Here is a 20,046-nt window from a genome sequence, read left to right on the forward strand (position 1 = left end):
CACCTCTCTGTTGTGGTGTGATACCGTAATCATCTCCCACACAAGTTTGAAAATATTTTACTACTTAATTATGTAAATACATTTTTAAAAAATTGAAGTAAACGGAAGGTATGCAAAACAAATAATTAAAAATGAAAAACACACTCTTCTTCGCATTCAAAATTGTTGGACTATAATTTATACATATGGCAAGTAATCATCACATAGACAATGTTTGTTTAGATGTAAAATTTATTTTTATATTTTTAGTGTTTAATTGTCATAAAATATTTATAAATTTTAAAAAAAAATTTAATAAAAATAATTTATTTGTAAATTTTTAATAATTTATTTTACATGTTTCGTCTAATAGTCGATTCAAACTAACCTAAATATTTGCCAAATGTGAAAAAAAAAATAATAAATAAATCAAATATATTTTATGTGAAATATAAAAAAAAACTTTTTCAAAAAAAATATTTTAAAAACAAACAGACCCTAGATATTACATTAAAATTTTAATATAGACATATTATTATAAATGATGTTTGGAGGTTAAAGAGCTGAGGAATAAAATAGATTACTCATTTCTTTAGATGTGGAAGTATTTTTATTTATTTATTTTTTTTTTTTTTCTGGCAAAGACAAACAGAAACCAAACACAACCAAAAAACTAAGAACCAATATCTGCCACAACAAAAAGAACAACAGATGGAGGTAAAGAAGATAAAAGCTGATCCGCCCCAAAGCCATTCCGTGAATGAGCTGCCAACTCATGAGCCACCCGATTACCCTGGCGACACACATGAGTCAAAGAAACAGATGAAAAACGCCGCCAATCCCGTGTAATATCAAAACATAACGAAGCAATTTCTGAAGGACAAGTCGCCCTGCGCAACACCGCATTCACCACAACTACGGAATCCGATTCAAACCAAACACACGAAAAGCCTAAATCCAACGCACAAAGAACGGCTCGTTGACACACTACCACTTCTGCCTCCAACGAAGATGAAGCAGAAAACGAATGAAAAATAATTGCCTGAAGAACATGACCCCGAAAATCATGGAAAACTGCTCCACCTCCCCTTTGCAAGGATTGCCCACAAAAAGAAGCATCAAAATTACACTTCACACAACCAGCTGGAGGAGGACTCCACGAATCCACCAAAAGGATAGATGGAGCATGCTGCAAAGAAGAAGAAAGGGTCCGAGCATCATAAAATTCCCAAAAACTGGCAACCGCCCTCCGAACCACAACCTCAGGTTGCCATAGAGACCCCTCAAAAACCAACCGATTCCGAGCTTTTCAAGTACCCCAACAACAAAAAGAAATTAAACTAAAAACATTATCAAACTCCGAAGAGAGAATAACCTTCTGTAATAGAAATGTCCAAGCAACCCGAAAAGAATGAAAAGAAATAACCCAAAAAATCAAGCCGCAATGGAGATAACTTCCACACTTGAATGGAATGAGAACAATAAAACAGAAGATGCACAACAGTATCCTCCTGTAAACCACAACGAGGACAAAGAGACGATACCACACAGCCGCGGCGCAACAAAGTGACGCGAACCTGCAAAGCAGACATACAACAACGCCAAAAAAAATGATGCACCTTAGACAAAGTGCGACACCGCCAAATAGAAGACCAGTCCCCATTATTATGATTAACCCCTGAAAAGTTAGACATGAAAATAGCCAATTTATAAGCAGATCGCATTGAAAACTTACCCGACCTTTCTGGATTTCAAATGACTTCATCCGGTTTATCTCACCTACTGATACGAATTTTGAGAATTTCTTGCACCGTACTAGGAGGGAATAACTGAAACAAAATGTCTACCTTCCACGAAGATGTAGAATAATCAATCAACGCATCCACAGAATAAAATGGAGGTAGATCCGGGGGTAAAGGAAGCTTCTCCGGAAGCGTAAGAACCCAATGATCCTTCCAAATATGCGTAGAGGTTCCATTCCCAATCAATGAGCGGACTCCCTGACCTAAGAAACTCTGAACAGACCAAATACTACGTCAACCCCAAGAAGGATTACAGCCCAACGAAGTTTCCAGTATTGGCGAATCAGGAAAATACTTAGCTTTATAAAGCTGATATAACAGCCCCTGCTTTTGCCCCTGAAAATGCCAAGCATGTTTAGCTTAAAGAGTTAAATTAAACGCCTCCAGATCACAAAAGCCAAAACCACCGGCAGTTTTACTCTGGCAAAGAAAGTCGCAGGGAATCCAATGAATGGCCCTTATTTTGTCCTTATTACACCACCAAAAAGAATGAATATGCCGCATCAAATCTTAACACAACGTATTGGGAAGCTTAAAAGAAGACATAACATAGGTAGATAAAGCACTTAACACGGCCTTAATCAACACCTCTTTGCCACCCGTGGATAGAGATTCTGCCTTCCAAAAAGAAAGCCTATCCTGAATTTTTGTCAGAAGAAACTGAAACACCTCCCATTTAGAGCGACCCAAAATAGCCGGCACCCCAAGATACCGACTATGAAAACCCTGCATCTATAAGCCCAACGAGTGACACAGAGAACGGCGCAAGGAAGGAGGAGTATTACGAGAGAAAAACACAGATGATTTACTAAAATTGACTTGTTGCCCAGAGCCCCGTTCATAATATGCCAAAATACCTTTTAAAACATCCACTTCTTCTTGACTAGCAGCACAAAACACAATAGAATCATCAACAAAAAACAAATGAGAAATAGACGGCGCTCCCCGACAAATACTAATACCAGATAACAACCGCGCTTGCTGAGCGCCCAAAATAGCAAGAGAAAAAGCTTTTGCACAAATAATAAACAAATAGGGTGACAGATGATCACCTTGACGCAGACTCCTAGATGGTTTGAAAAAACCCACAGAAGTCCCATTAATTTTTAACGAGTAAGAAACTGTGGAAATATAGGCAAACCAATGGGCATTCAATCCCAGCCTTGATAGCATGTGCAATAAAAAGTCCCATTCAATCCGATCATAAGGTTTACTCATGTCAAGTTTTAATGCTAACAACGCCTTACGCCCCGTACGTTTGTTTTTCAAATAATGCAAAAGTTCATGAGTAATTAAAATATTATCAGTAATGTGACGACCTGCAACAAACGCACTTTGAGATGCACTAATAAGGGAATCAATAATCCCTTTCAACCGGTTAGTCATAATTTTCGCAATAATACGATAAGAAACATTACACAAAGAAATGGGGCGGTAATGACTAACTTGCGTCGGCGAAGAAATCTTAGGAATGAAAACAATATTGGTATGATTAAAACAGGATAATAAATTTCCCATAGCAAAAAAGCTAGAGACAGCCTCAACAACATCCCTGTGTATTACCGCCCAATATTTCTGATAAAACAGCGGTGTCATCCCATCTGGCCCAGGAGCTTTCATCGGTTGCATAGAAAAAATCGTCTGCTTCACTTTTAATTCTGTCGGAGTCAACAAAAGATTGGCATTCATTTCCTCAGAAATCCGGACAGGAACATACTGTAAAAACTGAGCAATATTCGAAGGATTGGACGTTTGAAACAAATTCTGAAAATAACTCAGAAAGACCGTATGGACTGCAGACTCCTCAACCACCCACTGATTCCCAACATCAAATACCCCTGAAATGGTATTTCGACTTCTCCTTCTTCTTGCAGTGACGTGAAAAATTTGGTATTCCGATCCCCTTCCTGCAACTAGAGGAGGCGAGACTTTTGTTTCCAGAATAATTCTTCCTCTAACCAACATGACGTGAGATAATTTTCTAAGTGAGCTACTTCAGCATGACAATAATTAGAAGTGCGAGCCCGCAACTCTCGAATCCGTGCAACCGTAGTATCCATGTGAGCTCGGGAATTAAGATTGCGAAGCTTTGCCCAACGAATGAGATCAACTTTGCAATGGCGTAATTTTTGAGCCCACTAAAATTGAGCGGAACCATTGATCGGCATAAACCAGGCCAAATTAATAATTTGGCAATAATCATCCAAAAAAATCCAACGAGCATCAAAATGAAATTGCCGATTCCGAGGCTTACCCTCAGGCAAAAGTGTAAGAAACAAAGCATAATGATCAGAGCCAATCACCGAAAGATGAGATAATTGAGCCCGAGGAAAAGCGGAAATCCAATCCTTAGTTGCCAACTCTCGATCCAAGCATTCCTGAATATTAGCTGAGCCATCCCGCTGGTTAGACCAAGTAAACGAAAAACCCACATAGCCAATATCCAACAGAGCACAACGATCAATTAAGGTACGAAAGGAGCGAAGCTGCCACCCCTGCTTAATGCGACCCCCATGCTTACAGAAATATGTAAAACATCATTAAAATCACCAATAAGAATCCACAGGCCACACCAATAATGAGCATTCCTAACAAAATAGTCCCATTGGAGAGCCCGTTCCCGATCGACAGTACTAGCATAAATGAGAGAAAAATACCAAGGTAGCTGATTAGGGGACAAAACAACTACAGTAATAGAAAAACAATTTTTATCGACCACCCGTAACTGAACATTATCAGACCACCACAGGGCCAACCCACCCGCGATCCCATTCGGTGCAACCAAACACCTATTAGAAAAGCCTAACACTTTTTGAACAACCATAGACCTCCTCAAGTTTTTTGTTTCTAGAACACCAATTATATCCAGCGAATATTGATATTTCAAATGTTTAAGTTGCTGAACTGTAGACACAGAGCCCAGCCCTCGGCAATTCCAAATAATAATATTAGGACAAGCATTATGGGAAACAGAAAAACAGACCGGGGCAGCAGTAGAAGATGAAGCAAAAGAATAAGAAGTAATTGGCATTACCCGGCTAGATGACATACCAAACCTGCACTAATTTGGGCTATAACAACAATGGTCCATGATCTAATGCCAGACACAACCCACCAATGAAAAAGGCCAAACCCAGTAATGCCCAGACCCACCACCCACCACCAAAACAAAGTCCAAACACAAGGAGAACCTGCACAGTCCAACAAGCCCAAACCCAATCACAAATAACAAGAGGCAAGCAAAATAAGTGAACCACAATACACCACGTATGTAATACCCCTAATTTTAAAAGGATAGTCTCGGCATTTATTTATTATTTTTATTGTATTTTTGCATGATTATTTGGATTAATTATTTTTATTTATTGTTTTGATGTAATTGTTTACCTATGTGTCATGTGTTTTAAATTGAATTAAGTTATCTTTTATTCTTTAATTGGCATTTTATTGTTTAAGTGTTTTTAATTATTTAATTGGGTTATTTAATTAGAATTAATTATTATTATTATTATTTTTCATTTAATTCTGTTTTAAATTACAGTTAAATTTAGGGTTGCAATTACATAGGTGGCCGACGTAGGTATTTATCTTAGGTCGGTTTATGGGCCGAGATGGGCTCTGGCTTTAAGGTTACATGGATTAGGGTTTAATCACTAAGCCTATAAGTATGTGTGTCACGGTGGTTTAGGGTTTGAGAATAATTAAACGTAATTTCTGTAAAAACAACAGAGACCGTGAGATACAGAGAGAGAGAAACAGAGAGCAGTTGTGGGAAAACTGTAATACCCCGATAATTTAAAGGATTTATTAATTGGGATTAATGAATTTTATTTTATTTTTAAATGATTTATTTTATTTAATTGAATGTTTAGATTAATTGTCTCATTTTAGTTAGATTTTATTTTGTGATTATACATTTATTGAATTGATATGATGATTGATGTGTGTGTATTTAATTATTGATTGAATTGTGGCGTATTGAGATGATGTGACTTAGTTGTAAATTCTTATTTGTTTATGTGTTTTATGTAATTAGTATTTTAGTTTAAGTATTTATTTAATTATTTTATTTATTTAGATTAATTGGTTTGGGCATAAGGAATGTTGGACCAAAGGATATGGTCTTGGGCTTGGATGAAGCCTTGATGGGTTAATTAATAAAGGCCAATGGGTATTTGATTATTTAAATAATCATTTTTATTGATTTAATTATATATAAATATAATTAATTGATAAGGGTTACAGAAGGATATAGGTTTATGGATATATATATATAGGATTTAGGATTTAATTAACCGATGGTTAATTATGGGAGATATATATATGCATAAGTAATATAATATATGTTTATATATATATATATATTATATTATTTAAATAATATTAGTTTATTATTTTATTTTGTAATCCTACTAGGAATAGGATTTAGGGTTTAATGTGTATAAATATACACATAAGGTTTAGGGTTAAGAAGTTTTCACGTTAGAAAAATAAAAGAGACAAAGAGGGAAGAAGAAGAGAGAACGGACAAGGAATAGGCTGGATCTGAGAAAGCGGATACCGAAATTGGAAGAGACAATCAAAGGTTAAAGCTTCGATTTCGTTTCGAAATCTTCAGGCAAGTTGTCTCTAACTCTCCTCTTAGGACCCATAAATTTATCACCTTGGGTGCCAAAATTTAGTTTAAAATCATTAATTAAATCATGTTAGATCGAAAAAATATATATATATAAATTATTATATTTAATTTGTGTATTCATTGGATTTTAATTATGTATATAGGTGTGGTATATATGTTTTTAAAATCAATGTATAGGTAAATTTGTGACCCAAAAGGGTTAATTATTTTTCTGGAATTTTTCTAGAATTTTCGGAATTTTTCTATATTTTTCTGGATTTGTTTTATATTTTTATGATATTTTTATAATTATTTATGTGTATAAAAAAACTAATATATATGCATACTGGGTACACGAATTAGAGGTCTCTGTGCATAGAAACGATTCTGATTCGGTGCGGTCAGGTACATTACACTACGGTGCGCCTCAAATCAAGACCATGGGATGGTCCTGATGACCAGCGAAGGTTCTGGTGTGATACGGTGCATAGGAATTTGGTACACAAGCTGATCTTGGCCATTGGATTATTTAAAGTTAACTAGATTGATTCAGTGTAATGCGGGTGCATGGAGGTTCAATGTACCATAAATTTGAACCTTAGATGTGGCTGATTGAAAGGAGAGTTGATGTGATGTGGTGCTAGTGCATGGAGGTGTATAGAGATGCGGTGAACTGATCCTATGTGACACGCGCATAAGGACCAGTTTACATCCAGCAAATGAGAGAGCACCACGTCAGCCAGAGGAAGAATCAGGTGCATGGGCGGCGCGTGAGAGCGCGTGGGGGCGCGTGAAGCCACGTGGCTTCTTGTGGAGGCGCGTTCTAGAGTTTTAGGCGCGTTTGGCGGCGCGTGGGGGCGAGTGAGGAGGTGTTCGGAGTCCCGGAAAGGTCCTGTGGGGTCCGGTGAATTTTTAGAATTGATTTTAAGCCTGTGAGGGTTGAAAATAACCACTTGAGGAGGTGTTCTTGGTATTCTAAGAACCATAGAGTGTTACTACGAGGATTAGTAGTAATTGTTTGGAGTAAATATAATAATATATTATATTGTTATGGAGGGTGGTTTATATATGTGTATATATATTTATATATATGTATATATGTGTACACATGGAGTTTTGATTTAATTATGATTAGTATGGAAGAGAGTATTTATATATATATATATATATATATATATAAATGGAAGGTATTATACATATATATTATATAATATATGTGTATAGGTATATATTATTTAAGATAATTAATATTAGTTATTCTTATATATTTGGATAGACTGATTATTAAATGGTAATATGCTTATAATGTGCATGAGATGTTTATGTATGAATTAGACATGGTTTAATTGTCAAAGGTATAAATAAATATACTTAGAGGGGCATGGTTGATTTGCCAAAGTTATACATGAATATACTTAAAGGAGGCATGGTTGAGTTGCCAGTATATAAATAAATATATTTATAAGGGCATGGTTGATTTGCCAAAGTGTATTATTGTTATGTGTTAGATGATTAAAGTACATCATCTATAAGTATTGCATGTATAGGTTGGATTAGGATTAATTAGATATTCTTAAATTAGAATAGTCTAATACTTTCAGGATAGTGTATTACTTTATACATATTAACAAAATAATACTAGTGGTGACATGGATGATTTGTCAAAGCCTAACGGTGTGATGTAAATACTTATAATCATTATTGGTTTTGGAAAATAAATATAAATGATGGATTTGGTCTAGGTATGATTGATAATTAATCGTTGGTGATTGGTTTCAACAAATTTAGTGAACCTATTAATGGATAGGATTATTGTATTTATATATAATTATTTATATAAATTTGTATCATCTTATATTAAAGGTTAAAATTTTAATTAGGATGATTTTGGTTAGAGATGCTTTATTTATTGGTTTTCAGAGGCTTGGTAGAGGGAACTTGCTCGTGGGTCTAACCCACGATTTATTTTTCAGGTTATTAGAAGTTCCAGTCTCGAGGTTGAGGATCCGCAGCTGGGAGACTGTCATTCATCTACTCATCTTGTTTACCTTTAATTAGTATAGTTAATTATTGTTAAATGTTTTGTATAAACTGCTGGTTTATAAGATTTTGGTTTAGGGGTCCTTAACTTATGGGATTCCCGAGTTGTATAACATTTTCAGAATTTGAAACTCATGGAAATATTTTTGTAAAAGAGAGTTAATTTTATTAATAGAATTCCATTCAGCGATTTAATCATTTTTTATATTCTGTGTTCGTTTAAGTACTATATTGTTTTGATATTCCCATGTTTTCGGGTGTGGGCTTGGCCAGCCTATACGTGGAAATGTGGGGGTATTACAAAAACAGAGTGAGGCTTAAGAGGATTTGTACAGAGAGGACCAAGGAGGTTGAGTAAGGATTAGAGACAGAGTTATAGGAAGCTTGGCGGCGTTCAGAATTGCAGGAAAACTTAGAGACGACACAGGGATTTCACAATTGAAATCACAGGCAAGTTCTTCTCTTTCTCCTTCCCTTTGGATCGTGTTCTGTGCACCTAGATAGTCTCTACGGATTAACTAATTAGTAAATGAAACTTATGTGTTCAATGTATGCTTGTTGATGATTTGTTTGCATTGAATCCAAATCTGTTTATAGTTCGTGTATTGTTACTTCATGTTCTGTTCATTAAAGCATATTAAAAATCTGTTGAGTTTTAGTTATGACTCTTGCCTCTATCTTCTGTAAACAAACCCTAGGGATGTTAATGGGATGTTATAAAACTCCTAAGATCAGTTTGTGAAGAGAAACAGAGAGGTTGGAATAGAATTATAATTTCAGTTTTGTTCCTAACGCAGGTTAGTTCGGTAGCAAATTTAATCTCTGTAATTGTTTTTAATTGTTGATATCAAGCCATTGGGATGCTACTGGGTATTAATATGACACCTAAGTTTGGTTTTAAAAACTAATAGAGGGTTAGGAATAAGCCGGAGAAGGAGCACAAGAGCTGAAACGACGCACCGGGGACGAAGGCTCTCAAAGGAGGTGAGAGCCGGCTCCATAGAAGTGGGAGCCGGCTCCCACAACAAAGTAGAGCCAGCTCTAGGGAGTCCTAGAGCCGGCTCTAGGCTGGAAAAGAGCCTGCTCCAAATTCTGGAGCAAGCTCCCTTGTTATTTTGTTTTATTTTACGGTTTTTTTTTTTTAATTTTCTACATACTATGTTCACTGTTGGAGCATGGAGACTGTTTGAATGAATTTGGAACTTTACAGAGGGATCAAGGAATGAATTTTGAGTGTTATTAAGACCCTAAATTGAGTAAAGTTTAATTCTAAGTTGTCGGAACAGTGTAAAAATTAAGGCACTTAACAAATGGAAGTTGAATTAATTGTTGAATTAAAATTCAGCAATTTGATGGAACATAATGTGTTTATAAAACTTGTTTTAGAATGCATTCAAGTGCATGATAAGGTCATTTAATTATTAATTTTGATCTATGCATGCTTAGGAGGCTAGTTGCTGAATTATTAAATTGTTTACTGCAACTATATGGTTAATGCTTGGATTTAAACTGCTGAAATATTTAAACAATCTTCTGAATTGTTTTAGCAATTTATTGGTTAATAATAGGATTATTTAACCTATTCACATGCATGATGGAGTCCCTGACATATTAAATTTGGTCTATGCATGCTCTGGATGTTAGTTGTTGATTTGTTAAATCGTCTCCTGCAACTATATGGTTAAATGCTTGGATTTAAATTGCTGAAGTTTTAAATATTTTTCTGCAATTGTTTGGATGGTAGTTTTTGGTCTGTAAATTATTGAACTGTTATATATGTTGTAATTTACATGGATATGGAGGATGGTATGTACCGGTATGGGACGGTGACATACTAGGGACGGTTTAGCTCAAAACGCATAAACCTAACCTAATGGATTAATGGAATGGATTGAAAGATATCGAATCCTAATTGTGACTAAGTCAGATCAGCTGTAAACAAGTTGGATGACTTCCTGGATTAACGGATGGTAGTTAAGTCATATCAACTGAATAAGTTGAATGACTAACTAGTTGGTTTATTGTATGACAGTTTAATAAATGGTTGAACTGCATACCCTGGATTTGGACGGACTTTATATATATGGTTATGGTACCACGAGTTGAGCTTGAGTCTCAGACTCGTTGGTTAGGGTGCGTATATGCAGTGGATGCGTAGCTGGTTATAATAGGTTGAGGTGTACCCTGTTAGGTCTAGGTACTCATGCCCACCTTTGGGTGCGTATTCGCATGTTGCCTTCTATTCAGGTTGAGACCCCTATTATAGACTGGTGAATGTCCCTTAGTATGGATATATTTATGCGTATGGGCTAGATAGATATTGTGAGGTGTCTACGATGTATCTGCGTATCGGGTCACTGTATGGATTGTAATTAGATTAGAACTTGCTCGTGGGTCTGACCCACTCCTTCATTATTCTTTTCAGGTACAGGACGGTTCCAGCCTTAGAGCTTGATCGTGCTTGTCGAGGACAGTCTCACCTTCATCTGATTACGTAGGACTTCTCTCGATATTTCTAGCATTATCTATTTTCAGTTTTCAGTTTCAGTTGAACTTTTGGTTAGGGGTCCATCAGTGGATTCCCGAGTTGTAACCTTGAAGTTTTGGAGGATTGGAGTTTCAATTTTCAGTTATACATGGAGGATTTTATAATTAATGTTTCTTTCAGTTTTATTCCATCTTTATTATTTCATTTTGTCATCTGTGTTCGCTTTAAAATACTTTAATTGTTTGATGTTCCCTCGGGTTTGGGCCTGAGCCTGATCAACCCGTGTCTCGGATCCGAGGGGTATCACAACGTAAGCCACTGGAGAACCAAAGTCGCAACACCGCCCAACACCCGAAACCAACCGACCATCAACACCACATCACCCATACCATTCGGCTACCAAAACACAAACAAACAACAACCCCAAATCCAACACCGGGAATCAACACAAGGATCGCCTCACCGGCAGCCCAAACGCAGACAACCACCCTGGAACAACGGCGGAACAGACCCAACACACAATCGGACAAGCAACAACAAACGCACGAGGTCACAAACAGACAACAGCAAAACACCCAAACTCGCACGAGACGAGAAACTCTAAAGCCAGAGGACCTTGACGGCGCAAGGAATGAATTAGTTGTCTATATTATACCTATGTAATTGTGCAACTCGGGAAGAGATAGATATGATGGTGTGTGTATATGCACACATATTTTAATTTATAAAATGAAATTTAGGGTACGTCCTATGTAAGAATGATATACTTTTGAATTATTAGTTTCAAGTTTTAGATGTGGAAGTTGATATAGTATTATAATAAAGTATTAGTATAATAATAACTGAGGGTTGTGCATGGCCGAACATTAGACCCCATTCACACTTCAATATATCCACCGTACTCAAATTAACCTCTATTTGAAATTATTTTACTACTTAATTATGTAAACACATTTTAAAAAATTGTAAACGGAAGGTATGCAAAACAAATAATTAAGAATGAAAAACACACTCTTCTTCACATCCAAAATTGCTTGACTATAATTTATACATATCGCAAGTAATCATCCCATAGACAATGTAAAATTTATTTTTATATTTTTAGTGTTTGATTGTCATAAAATATTTACGAAAGAAAAAATATTAAAATTTAATTAAAATAATTTATTTATTAATTTTTGATAAGTTATTTTACACGCTTCGTCTGATAGACTCGACCTCAAACTCAACCTAAACATTTGGCAAATATAAAAAAAAGAAAAATTAAATATATTTTACGTAAAACAAAATAAAAAAATAAAAAAAATTATTTCACATCGAAACAAACTGAACCTAAATATTGCATTAGATTTTTTTTTTTTTTTTTTTTTTTTTTTTCTTTCCGTAGGTGGTTACATTAAAATTTTAATATAGACATATTATTATAAATGATGTTTGGAGGTTAAAGAACTGGGGAATAAAATAGATTTACTGATTTCTTTAGATGTCAAAGTTGATATAGACTATAATACATAATAAAAGTATTAGTATAATAATAACTGAGGGTTGTGCATGGCTAAACATGCATTAGACCCCACCCAATTCACACTTCAATATATCCATCGTACCCAAATTAACCTCAATTTGAATAATAATATTCTCCCTAATAGGTCCGCGAATGCTGATTGCCAAATTTAACCATTTTTTCTCCTTCCTATACAAGAGAGATTTAAGACATTAGGAAGAAATTAAAATTTTCAAATGACATAAAGATTATCTCAAAATGTAATTTCATTAAAAAATACTCGTTTTTACCTATAATTATAATAGTAATAATAATAATAATAAACCCTAATGGGTTAATTCAAACATATAAAAAATTGACTTTGGTGTCTTAAAAAGATCATGTTTAAGGTTTGTTTCTTCTACAAACAATTCTCGAACTATGAGATAAATTAAAAAAATAATAATAAGCTCAATCATTATTGGCCACAAAATTTAGTAAAAATATATACATATACTGCCCTAATTTAAGTGATAGATTTTGATCAACTAAGATATTATGACTCAAAAATATATAAAACTACAAAGGACAGAAAGTGGACAAGTTAGATCATTCCTTGTCAAGTTTGATGAGTCAGTCTTTCATGAACAGTTCAAAAGAATGAAAGGAAACAATAATGGAATAACTCCAAGTGAAGAGGCACTGTAAACCCTAATTTGGTAAATAAAACTCCCCCAGCGTATATATCTTTTACTAATGAATAATGATTTAAGGTTCAAATTTGGTAATTATCGAATTTAATTTATATGAGAGTATGTGAAAGGTGGTGAGTCCCATCATATGATGTCACATAAATTAAATTCAATAATTACCGAATTAAGTCCCTAGATCAATACTCTTTACCAATACATGATAAAAGATTAATATTTTAAATTTTATGTGCTGAAATTTTAAGTGATAATTAAAAAATAATATTTTTTTTATACCTTTTGAATTTTCAACGTTTAAACATGTAGTGATAGATGATGTTTCAATAACTATTTTTAATCATATTTAAAATTACATTATCAAACATGCACACCTCTTCGTGAAAAAAGGATTTTCAATTTTATCAGACACTAATCATTATTACATTTGTTTCTCACTACTGCTCTAGTGTAAGATCTCTCAATAAAATTTATAAAGTTTCAATAACGTGTCTTTCTTAGTTATAAGTTTCATGCATTCTTAACTATGAAATGGTATTTTTTTTTAAAGAAGATAATTCTTATACTGAATAATTACAATGAATTACTAGACCTACTCTTTTAATTGGTAAATAATGAAACAAATAAGAAAATGGAGTCCTCTAGTTATATTTGGTATATTTATACCATTAAAAATTATTTTGTTAAATAATTCATTGTAAGTGATCAGTATGAATACTATTTTTTTAAAAAAAAAAAAAAATTTAAGAAAATTCATTCTAATCAAATGTAGTATTAATTATTTTTTATGTTTCTAGAATAATCATGCGATAAATTTATGGTGTGATTCACATTTTAAATTGTTTGATGGAAGGGCCGAGGACGTCAACATCTTGATTTAATGGGTGAGGATGGGTGAGTCACAGTGAGCCTTAAATTACTCACTTCCCTAATCAAACAATGGAGTGGTTAGCTTAGCTTCCTATGAAAAGAAACATGTGAAAATCATTAGCATTTAAACCTATATAATTACCAGATTCTGTGTAGATTTTCCAAGTGAACTTGTCTCACCCTTCCTCATTTTACAATATTACCCCTATAAAATGACCTTTACGAGTCACTTCATTTTAATCATTCATGCCATATTATGTAACTGTAACATTTTCAAAACAACCTTCTAATCCCTTCTTTTAGCCAAAAACAACCTTCTAATCATTGAGTTACATACTTCATATGATTAAGCAAAGTAATGGTCACCACTCTAGAGTTATACTATTATTTATATAATATGGTCACATATCCATCATCAGAGTATTGTCAGCCGTCTGATTATTGAACTATAATCGCAGGGTGAGAATTTGGTTTGGAGTACAAGATGGATAATCTTGTTCCAAAAATCCAAACTTTATGCCACGTGAACGGTCCAGATTGCAAAACTTTGTGTGGTGTATGAAATTACTGGTGGACAGAGACACAGAGTATCACTTCTGATGGTCTTCCACTTCCAAATATGCATGCTTCTGGCTCCTTATGAGAGAGAGAGAGAGAGTCAGAGAGAGAAGGGAAAAGGTTCCTAGAAGAAGGCTATAAACAAATGCTGTATTATTTATAACTCTATATATATATAGACAAGTGTATATTAATTACATTGAAAAAGTTTTTTCTCCCTGCGAGTAGAAGAAAAGGGCAAAGACAAATACAGAGGAGAGACTTTTAGAGAGAGAGAGGGGGGGAGTTTGTAATTAGTCAAATTATTTCAGGATTTGCTGGATTGTTGGGTCGAAGCCATTCGTTCTGTTCTGGCTATCACCATCACTGTCAACTTGTACATCTTTTACTTCCTACAACCAGTCTTTCTCCCTCCCTCTCTCTCTAAACACTCTCTTCGAAGAATCTCCTTTCATTCGAGTTCTTTCCCCTGTGAGTTTGTTGAGAAAGCTCCAAGCTGCTCAAAACCCAATTTTTTTCTCTGTGAATTGTGATCTCCTTTTCTGGCTCTGTGCTCATCTGGGTGTTTGTAATTGTTGTTCTAAAGATGACTGTAGAAGAAATCAGAGGAAGTTTGGGGAGTGAAAATAGGAACAGTGATAAATTTCCGGTGGGTATGCGTGTTCTTGCAGTGGACGATGACCCCACTTGTTTGATGCTATTGGATGGTCTGCTCCGGAAATGCCAGTATCTGGGTTTGATTCCTCTCTGCTTTGCTTCTTCTCTTCACTTTATAAGCATTTGTCTATGATTGATCAAAGATGTGTTGTTTTTGTTTGTTGAATTTTTGTCACAATTGGGTTTTCTTGGGATTTAAACGGAAATTGTAGTAATTGTCCCTGTAGATGTTCTGTTCCATCAATTCTGAATAGGTCTGTTGATTTGATTCCGTACATGGTTTGGATTATTGTCATGAATTTTTTTTTAATCTATCAAATTTTGTTTTCCAATGTCTTGCTTCTTGGAAATTGTCAGATATGTGAAAAATGGATCCCATTTTGCTTCGTTAATTCTGATTTAATTTTGTACAAATATGGTTCAGAATGTATGCTTACTGTGATTTTTGTTTCACCTTTGTAGCTTTGCAGAATTCTGATAAATGTTTGTTCAATTGTTTGTATCGATTCAAGAAGTTTGTGTTTTAATTGGTGGTATGTGGCCTCAATTTGTAGTTCATAATGGCTGTTGAAGTGAAAAAGGGGTGTTCGGAGTTTTCTGTTCACTCCATCGAAGATCTGTCAAGGGATTGCATTCTGTTCTGCAGTGTTCCTATCACCAAACTCATGACTTTGCATATAGGATGGATTTAGATTGAATATTGATTATAATGTGGACATTGCTCTAATGAAAAGTCACCTTCTCAAAATGATTTTTTGGCTTCTGCAGTTACAACAACCAGTCAGGCGAAAACAGCATTGAAGATGTTGAGAGAAAATAGAAATAGATTTGACCTAGTTATAAGTGATGTGCATATGCCAGACATGGATGGTTTTAAGCTCCTGGAGCTTGTTGGTCTAGAAATGGACCTACCTGTCATCAGTAAGCGAAACCCCTTCCCTGATCTCTTATATAGAGTGATATTTTCTTAATTTTGCCCTTCTTTTTTGTCAATTGTGATTTTCCATGTGTAATGTTTTTGAGGTTGAATTTTTAAACATGAAGACAAACTTAGTTGAAGTCTCTTAGAATATAGAATATGGGTAATTTATGACAATTCATTTAGGTTTAGGGCACGGATAGATTTTAACTTTTGTTTTACTGTCTTGTAATGGTCCCAGTGTTGTCGGCAAACGGTGATTCCAAACTTGTAATGAAAGGGATAACTCATGGTGCTTGTGACTACTTGGTGAAACCAGTTAGAATAGAAGAGCTCAGAAACATATGGCAACATGTAATCAGGAGAAAGAAGTTTGACCCGAAGCACCAAAACAAATGCACTAGTGAAGACAAGGCTCGCCAGGGAAGTGGAGAAGGTGGACAAGGGCCTCCACTGACAGGCAATTTAGATCAGAATGGTAGGTCCAATAGAAAAAGGAAGGATGAGGAAGACGAGAGTGAAGATAATGGACACGAGAATGAGGACCCATCAACCCAGAAGAAGCCTAGGGTTGTTTGGTCAATAGAGCTTCACAGGAAGTTTGTTGCAGCTGTTAACCAATTGGGCATTGAAAGTGAGTCGTTAAGGAAAATCATTTGTTGTTCTGTATTTCATATTTGGTTAGTCTATTTAATAACATTCTTTTCTTCTGTCTTCCTTGTTTATAATGCAGAAGCTGTTCCTAAGAGGATTCTTGACCTGATGAACACTGAAGGGCTTACTAGGGAAAATGTGGCAAGCCATCTCCAGGTTCCATTTTCCTCTCTTACATCCAATGTGGCTTTAATAATTGTGTTTTAGCAGAAAATTTTGGATTTGGGACATTTTCAAACACATAAATAATTTTTATTGTGGGAATATCCGTGGTAAATAGTGTCAAGTTTATAAAATCAGCAGGTGAAAATTTTGGCAAAATTTCAAGAATACTTTAGAATGATTCAATAATTATTTTTATTGATGGAAAGACAGCAGATGTTGGATACAAACAAATGCATGTCTTGCAGCATTCCAACAGGCAGCTGCTATATGGACCCCATCCCACCCAATCAAAAAAAAAAAAAAAAAAAAAAATGAAACCAACTATTTGATGAAAAAGAATCTCCTCGTAAATTAGGCGGTGGAGACTGAAATTACCCTTTTATATAAAGTGTAAAAGGGGGATTAGTTGAGAGAATATTGTCATGATGGTCACCTTTAAGGTTATTATTGTTTTGTAATGTGTTGCAGAAATATAGGATTTACCTGAAAAGAATGAGTTCTGTGGCAAGCCAACAAGCTAACATGGTTGCTGCATTAGGAGGTAAGGATTCCTCTTATATGCGCATTGGTTCTCTAGATGGACTCGGAGATTTTCGAACATTGTCTGGGTCAGGAAGGCTTCCGAACACTGCCTTATCATCGTATCCAGCAAGTGGGATGCTTGGTAGATTTAATACCCCTGCTGCTGTGAGCCTTCGTAGCCTCACTTCCTCTGCATTGATCCAACCAAGTCATGCCCAAAACTTTAGCAACTCCATCAATACCCTTGAGAAGTTCCAGCCTCTTGTTTCACCTGATAACCAAAACACAAGTTCATTTCAAGGGATCCCTTCATCACTGGAACTTGACCAGTTGCAACAGAACAATCGCACTACTGGCATTCAAGAGTTCAATTCTATTAATAATCCAACTAATTTTGTTGCTGCTAATACATTGACGAACACCAGAATTGCAGTTGGTAGCTCAAGCAACTCTTTACCCAGTGCCTCTAACAATCCTTTGATGCTACAAGGGAACTCACAACAAATACAAAGTGGGGGAGGATTTGGAGATCAGTCTTATATCAATATGGCTTCTTTCGCCTCGGGGCCTTCTGACATTGGTGTCAGTGGTTCCTCTAACTTTCGGGATCATGGTAGATATAATGAGAACTGGCAGAATGGCATTCAACTATCGAAATTTCCACCAAATTCTTTGCCACTGAATGAAGCTTTCAATCATAATCAGTTGTCTGATCGCTTGAGAGAAAATGCTTCCACAAGTGGTCCTCATATCCAGAACAGACCGCTTGATTTTTCTTCTACCTGTACAGTTTCTGCACCTCTGGAGGATTCAAGAGGAGAGATGCAATCCCAAGCAGGTTTGGTTGGTGATATTGTTCAGAATATGAACCGAGCATCAAATCAAAGGTGGGAAGAACATAAACAGGATTACACCTACAACTCAAATCATATTTTCAGCTCCTCAAAGTCTATGGTTCCTTCCAGTGCAGTCGTGGGTCACTTGAGCCAGAGTTTGGATCGAAATAACTGTAGTAGAAAGATGGATGCGTCTTTTGTTGGCCTGTCAAATAGCAGCACTTCAACTCTAATGCAGCATTGCGAGGTTGAGAAATCAACTATGGGCTCAAAGATGAGGCTGAACCAGGACTACCTTGTAGATCAAACAAAGTCGCAGGGTGCTTTTGTTCCTCAAAGCTATGACTCCTTGGATGTTCTAATGAATGCAATGATCAAACGGGTATGACACTATATCTAGCATAGTATGTTTCAGTTTCCCTAAATTACGACTTAGTTTCTATATAAGCATTTATGACCTCAAGATCACTAAGGCATTAAAATTGAGTAGAAATATTTGGTGTTCTTGAATTTTGTTTGAAGATTAAACACCGCCCATGTCTCCCCTCCGAGCAAAAGTGACTCCTAAACTTCTCAAATTCTATATAAGCTGAAAAATCACAATTTTTTTTTTTTTTTTTTGCAACTGTAAGATATATTACTGATATCTAATAGAAATACTTTCCTAGTTTATAGTGAAGTTGGCGCTTTCTTGTTGCAGTGCTTCAATAATTAGTAACTTCATTATGTATGATTGATAATAAGTGAGATCATAGAAGCATAACATCCATAGAAGGAAAAAAAAAAAAAAAAAGAGTGTTTGTGTTCTTTCTTTCTTCTTCAGCTCCTTTTGTTGAGAGATGTCTTGCCATCATTTCCTCTTTGTGCATTTACTTCAGTTACTTATGCTATACTTAAATTTGAGGATTCAAATAAATTTGTGTACCATGTGGGTGAATGCCAGTGGTAGTTACTTAAACATCCTACAATTTTAAGAAAGGAAAGGAACTGAGTTCAAATCCTTTAACTACTCTAGTGAAAGTTGCGAATATAAATGTCAGTTATCAGCTTTTTTTGTGGCCATTTGGAGGGAATTTACAGATTTTTACTTCTTCATCGGAGTAAACTTCCTTTTTACGCATGATATATGAATGTAATCATGTAATTGCAAGGAAACCTGTTAGACTGACCATAAAGCAAAATCCTTGTAGTATCCCTCTATTTATACCATTATCCTTTTCGTTTTCATACCGAGCATGTTTTAAAAGATGTAAGAGTGTTTGGTGCAGGAACAGAGGACGATGTTAATGGATGGAGAATTTGGATATGATGCATATTCTTTTGGGTCAAGTATATGAAACACGGTAGCTGATAATATGTAGAGAAGAGAAAGGGCCGGTCTGCATAAGTTATTCCATGAGGATGAGGAGTTTGTGCCAAATGTAATTTCTTCTGTATTTTGCTTGTGTATCCTCGAGAAAAATTTATCCCCTGTTTCCAAAGTTCTAATTTTCATGGTTGCAGTTGCTAATGCCAAGTTTGTTTCTACTTAGGTTTTTAAATGTCTGAACAACCACTTTGTCGTCTTGGTGGAACAATGCCACCAAAATATCTCAAAGTCTTGAGGGAATTATTCTATTTTTGTTTTGTAGTGCTTCCCTAACCAAATAAAATGCATTTGAAACATTTTTTATTTTTTATTTTTGGGAGTGATAAGACCTTAAATTATGTTGCTGATAGCTTTAACCTATCTTTAGTTAGTGTTGCCA

General features: G+C 35.2%; 2 protein-coding genes across 3 annotated transcripts; one reads left to right on the forward strand and one right to left on the reverse strand.

The window, feature by feature from the left end:
* Positions 1–652: 652 nt before the first annotated feature.
* LOC132278448 (uncharacterized) lies at positions 653–2,513 on the reverse strand. The gene is made up of 6 exons (XM_059780233.1): positions 2,370–2,513; positions 2,036–2,117; positions 1,763–1,984; positions 1,599–1,657; positions 1,355–1,556; positions 653–1,284 (listed from the first exon to the last, which is right to left on the reverse strand). The coding sequence occupies exons 1-6, from the start codon at positions 2,511–2,513 to the stop codon at positions 653–655; spliced, it is 1,341 nt and encodes a 446-aa protein (XP_059636216.1).
* A 12,109-nt stretch (positions 2,514–14,622) lies between these two features.
* On the forward strand, positions 14,623–19,977 carry LOC132277644 (two-component response regulator ORR24-like). Of its 2 annotated transcripts, none has more exons than XM_059779483.1 (6): positions 14,623–15,279; positions 15,971–16,123; positions 16,363–16,755; positions 16,855–16,931; positions 17,409–18,680; positions 19,573–19,977. In XM_059779483.1, exons 1-6 carry the CDS (start codon positions 15,132–15,134, stop codon positions 19,633–19,635), a joined length of 2,106 nt encoding a protein of 701 aa, XP_059635466.1. In that variant the 5' UTR covers positions 14,623–15,131; the 3' UTR covers positions 19,636–19,977. The 2 variants fall into 2 exon arrangements, with proteins under 2 accessions (XP_059635466.1, XP_059635465.1); XM_059779482.1 differs by having other exon boundaries at positions 14,624–15,279; positions 19,567–19,977.
* The last annotated feature ends 69 nt before the right edge of the window (positions 19,978–20,046 follow it).

The sequence above is a fragment of the Cornus florida genome, unplaced genomic scaffold (assembly GCF_030987335.1).
Source record: "Cornus florida cultivar Cherokee Brave unplaced genomic scaffold, ASM3098733v1 CherokeeBrave_3.0.0_Hap2_Chr10, whole genome shotgun sequence".
Classification (NCBI taxonomy): Eukaryota; Viridiplantae; Streptophyta; class Magnoliopsida; order Cornales; family Cornaceae; genus Cornus; species Cornus florida.

Bases quoted from the DNA above. Each gene is read 5' to 3' on its own strand.
- LOC132278448 (XM_059780233.1), bottom strand. From the start codon at position 2,513: ATGCAGGGTTTTCATAGTCGGTATCTTGGGGTGCCGGCTATTTTGGGT. The intron at 2,118-2,369 runs GTGTTGATTAAG...TGGCATTTTCAG, and splicing joins TATCCACGGGTGGCAAAGAG to GGGCAAAAGCAGGGGCTGTT. The intron at 1,985-2,035 runs GTAATCCTTCTT...AGAGTTTCTTAG, and splicing joins ACTGGAAACTTCGTTGGGCT to GTCAGGGAGTCCGCTCATTG.
- LOC132277644 (XM_059779482.1), top strand. From the start codon at position 15,132: ATGACTGTAGAAGAAATCAGAGGAAGTTTGGGGAGTGAAAATAGGAAC. The intron at 15,280-15,970 runs GTTTGATTCCTC...TGGCTTCTGCAG, and splicing joins CCGGAAATGCCAGTATCTGG to TTACAACAACCAGTCAGGCG. The intron at 16,756-16,854 runs GTGAGTCGTTAA...TTTATAATGCAG, and splicing joins TAACCAATTGGGCATTGAAA to AAGCTGTTCCTAAGAGGATT.